The sequence below is a fragment of the Armigeres subalbatus genome, chromosome 3 (genome assembly GCF_024139115.2).
Source record: "Armigeres subalbatus isolate Guangzhou_Male chromosome 3, GZ_Asu_2, whole genome shotgun sequence".
Classification (NCBI taxonomy): Eukaryota; Metazoa; Arthropoda; class Insecta; order Diptera; family Culicidae; genus Armigeres; species Armigeres subalbatus.
Window position 1 is genome coordinate 262,187,498 of NC_085141.1, and position 3,815 is coordinate 262,191,312.

The 3,815-nt window shown below is 40.6% G+C and overlaps 1 protein-coding gene across 1 annotated transcript; it reads right to left on the minus strand.

Annotated features, from left to right (window-relative positions):
• Window positions 1-1,454: 1,454 nt before the first annotated feature.
• Window positions 1,455-2,882, minus strand: LOC134219370 (uncharacterized). The gene has a single exon (XM_062698088.1). The coding sequence runs from the start codon at window positions 2,771-2,773 to the stop codon at window positions 1,673-1,675; it is 1,101 nt and encodes a 366-aa protein (XP_062554072.1). The 5' UTR covers window positions 2,774-2,882; the 3' UTR covers window positions 1,455-1,672.
• Between the last annotated feature and the right edge of the window lie 933 nt (window positions 2,883-3,815).

The window sequence follows — 3,815 nt, forward strand, 5'->3', positions numbered from 1 at the left end:
GAATCTAACTCGCCATCCCCGGATTGGCAATCATACACCTTTGCTCGCAAGACTGAGACGATGATCAGCCGCTCCTAAAATGGAAAGAAGCTGTTGTGAGTCGTAACTCCTTAGTATACAGGCGTTCGGTGGGATGGGGCAGGGCTAGTACGCTATCTTATATTTTTAAATTATATGTTTCATCCTGTCAGTGTGAAATGTTTGGTTGATTGTTTTAAATTTCTTCGATTTTCTTCAAAATTCTTCATATAGATCTTTAGGGTCTGTCTCATTTGGAGAATTAAACTGAAATTAAACTAAAAAATGACTATTCAGTAATTATCGAATAACCCTAATTACTTTTGATAGATATATCGAATCATTTTACATCGATGTCTTATTGGGATTGCTGTGTAGCACCAGCCATTCTTATGACCAGGTGATTTTTTTTTATTTTCGAACTGTCAGATTTAAGTTTAATTCTCCAAATGATTGAGATCGTAGTTCATCAGAAATCTGATACCTACCTGGATACCTGGTTGGCTACAGCGTCGTTACACCTATGCCTAGCTCCATAATCGTCGGTCCTGGGCGATGTTCCTCCAGTTTCCTCGAACGTTCAGGGTCCCCAGGTCCGATTCCACCGCGTGCAGCCATCAGCTTGTTCGTGGCCTTCCACGAAGTCACCGGCCCCGATCTGGTTCTCTGTTGAATATTGTTTTTGCTATTCTTTTTTCCGACATTCGTACTAAGTGACCAGCCCACTGAAGTCTGCCGTATTTTATACGATTCACATTATTTTCTTCCCTGTATACTTGATACAGCTCATGATTCATGCGTCTGCGCCACACACCATTTTCTAGTTTCCCTCCGAGTATTGTACGCAGCACTTTTCGCTCGAAAGCCCCGAAAGCTCTCCGGTCCGCCTCTTTTAATGTCCATGCTTTATGTCCTCAAAGGGCCACTGGTAAAATCAGAGTTTTGTGTAGAGAAAAAATCGTTTCCGTCTGCTTGTTGCGGGACCTAAGCTGGTTACGAAATCCGTAAAAGGCCCTATTCGCAGCAGCAATAGGTCTTTTCACTTCACGGGAAACGTCATTGTCACATGTCACAAGCGTTCCAAGGTAAACAAATTCTTCAACAACTTCAAACACGTCCAACAGCTTACGATGTCATGTACCCTCAAATCATTAAATCGACCACCTACAATAAATTTAATCCACCGTTAAAAAGGTGAATGATAGAACATGTGTTGAGTAAGACGTCTGTTTCTCTGTGGTTGAGGTGTATCAAGCCTTTTCTCGCTTGTTTAGCTATTTTATGTCGAAAAATAGCACGTCGATATCTCCGAAGCTTATCACAAATGAAAACAAAAATATTGTACACCATATTGCACCAATTATGGGTAGAAAAAATAGCCATCTCTTCAGTGCTCTGATCTAATCTAATAAATGAAAACATTTTCTTTCGGGTAAATACCTTTATTTTCTCTAATACCAACATTTTTGTTGTTTTCTTCATTATGCACGTTCTAATGTCTACAGGTTATCGCCATATTAGATGGAAAATTATAATAGTGTATTTTTGTTATTTCAGGAGAAACTTGATCATCATAGATCAATGATGATTACAATTTGGTATTTTCGAGAATATCAATTAATAATTATGTTGTTTCATATATTGCACAATATTCTCAATCGGTACAAATTTTAAACGACGAACCGTCGTCCATTTTTACTTTCTTGCAGTTTGATGGCATTCTGCAGTCATCATTATCTTCCGCCCTTGATCCAGGGAGTTTATTCTTGCAACCAAGTGACGTAATCGAAGGAAAACCAAATAACCTTTTACCGAACCTTTTCAGATTGCGGACAAATTTGAACAGATTGCCCAAAGGCCTGAACGGTTGCAGCGTGGGGGGTGGTCGTGGAGGTCTACGTGGCGGAGGACCTCGTTCTGGATCACGTAAGTGCGGCGGAAGTGGTCGCCTTGGACCAGGTAAATGGGGTGGTTTCCCTGCATCAATTAAATGAGGCGGCTTTCGAGCTGGATCGCGTAAGTGCGGTGGTAGTGGTCGCCCTGATGCATCTAAGTGAGGATGGCGCATGTGAGGTGGTTTTTCAAGGTCATCTAAGTCAGGTACTTTCCCCGGACCACCAAAATGAGGAGGTCGATCTGGATGTTCCAGGTGAGGTAGCTTATGTGGGTCACCATCATGATGGGGTCGCCCAGGGACACCGAATGGAGTTGGTTTCAATGGATCGCCAAAGTGAGGTGGTCTTCCTTTATCACGTAAGTGAGGCGGAAGTCGGGGGGGACCTCCGCCGAATGGATGGCGACCATTTAACGATTTAATCTTGATATGAATTTCTTTTTTCAATTGTGCGATTTCTTGTTTCACAGCAAATTTAGACTTTTCAGTTGCTCTGTCCGTTGTAGTTGGCTCCTGAGTAGTGGTAGTGGAGGTGGTAGGTGCTTCAGTTGAAGTATCAATAGTAGTAGTAGTTTCAGTTGTCGGAGTTTCCGTGTTTGTGATACAGTTCGGGCAAGGTGGACAAAGGCATACTCTTCCCCTTCCTGGACTTCTTCGTATTATTGGTACATGATGACCCTCAATAAATCGTAAATTGCGTTGTAAATTATCTTTTCTATTCAACAACGCTGGTTGTCGTTGGCTTTTTATTGCCGTATCTAAAAGTTCCTGGATATCATCTTCTGCACCTGCTCCCAGCGAAAAACAATTGAAACAAAAAACATAAAATGATATCCACGCGAAAAACCTGATCACTTTCATTTCGGCAAATTGGCTTGATCGTATCGATGAACCGACACTAAATATTTCGTTCCATTATTTTGTATCCTGAACGTTCAACACTACGCTGCGATTTCGACAAGCGGTAACCCGTCACGGTATAGTTCTTCAAGCAAAATGGAGGTCACTTCTAAGCCAATCGTTTAAATAGTGGAGCGGATGTATAGCGATAGGTTTCTCAAACGTTAGCAATTAAAACAGGTTTAAAACCAAACAAAAAACATCTTAGATCGAACGTGACTTGGAATGAAAACTATGTCACGCATTCTAGGTCTACTGCCTTGGGCAGTTATGCAACGCGGTAAAGAGTGGGCTAGAATGTTATGAATGTCAAGGGTGTGTCAAAGGAACTCTGGGTGATTCAGAAACAAAACCCGTTATGAACAAACATCGCTTTATCATTAGACGACTTCAATCGGATTAACTTGCAATGCTTATATTCTCAAATATCTTGTAACATCGAGTTAGAAACAATTAAATCCACGATTGTAAACCATCTAATGTAATGGTTAGTAAGTACAAATTGAAGCATGAACAATAAGTTTTACTGTCCATGATTTCATAGTTGACGTAACAACCATCGCACCTTCGCATGTCTTTGGGGTGATTTAAGGGCAAACAATACAAATTTGAAACATTTCAACCAATAAATACTTTTAAAAAAAATGTTTGAAACATGCAAAGTATCGTCGCTACAGCGGTTGAATTACACGAGTCATCGCTCAAATTTGGAATGGAGGTTTACGTCAACTATGAAATTGTGAGCAGTTTTGCATAAGCCAATATTGCATTCCGATATTTAAACTTCATCTTTTCGAACGGACAAATTACATTGACTGAAAGTGCTGTCTGAGCATCTTTTGCTAAGACGTATTATGAAATCAAACAACTACAGCCTAGTATCCCCAACCCTTTATACAGATATTTAATTTTATTCTATACAGAACTTCTCATGCTACCGCCAGGCCCATAACCTCCATCGACATCCTTCCATCGCATCCTTTCGAAGTATCATATATCAAAA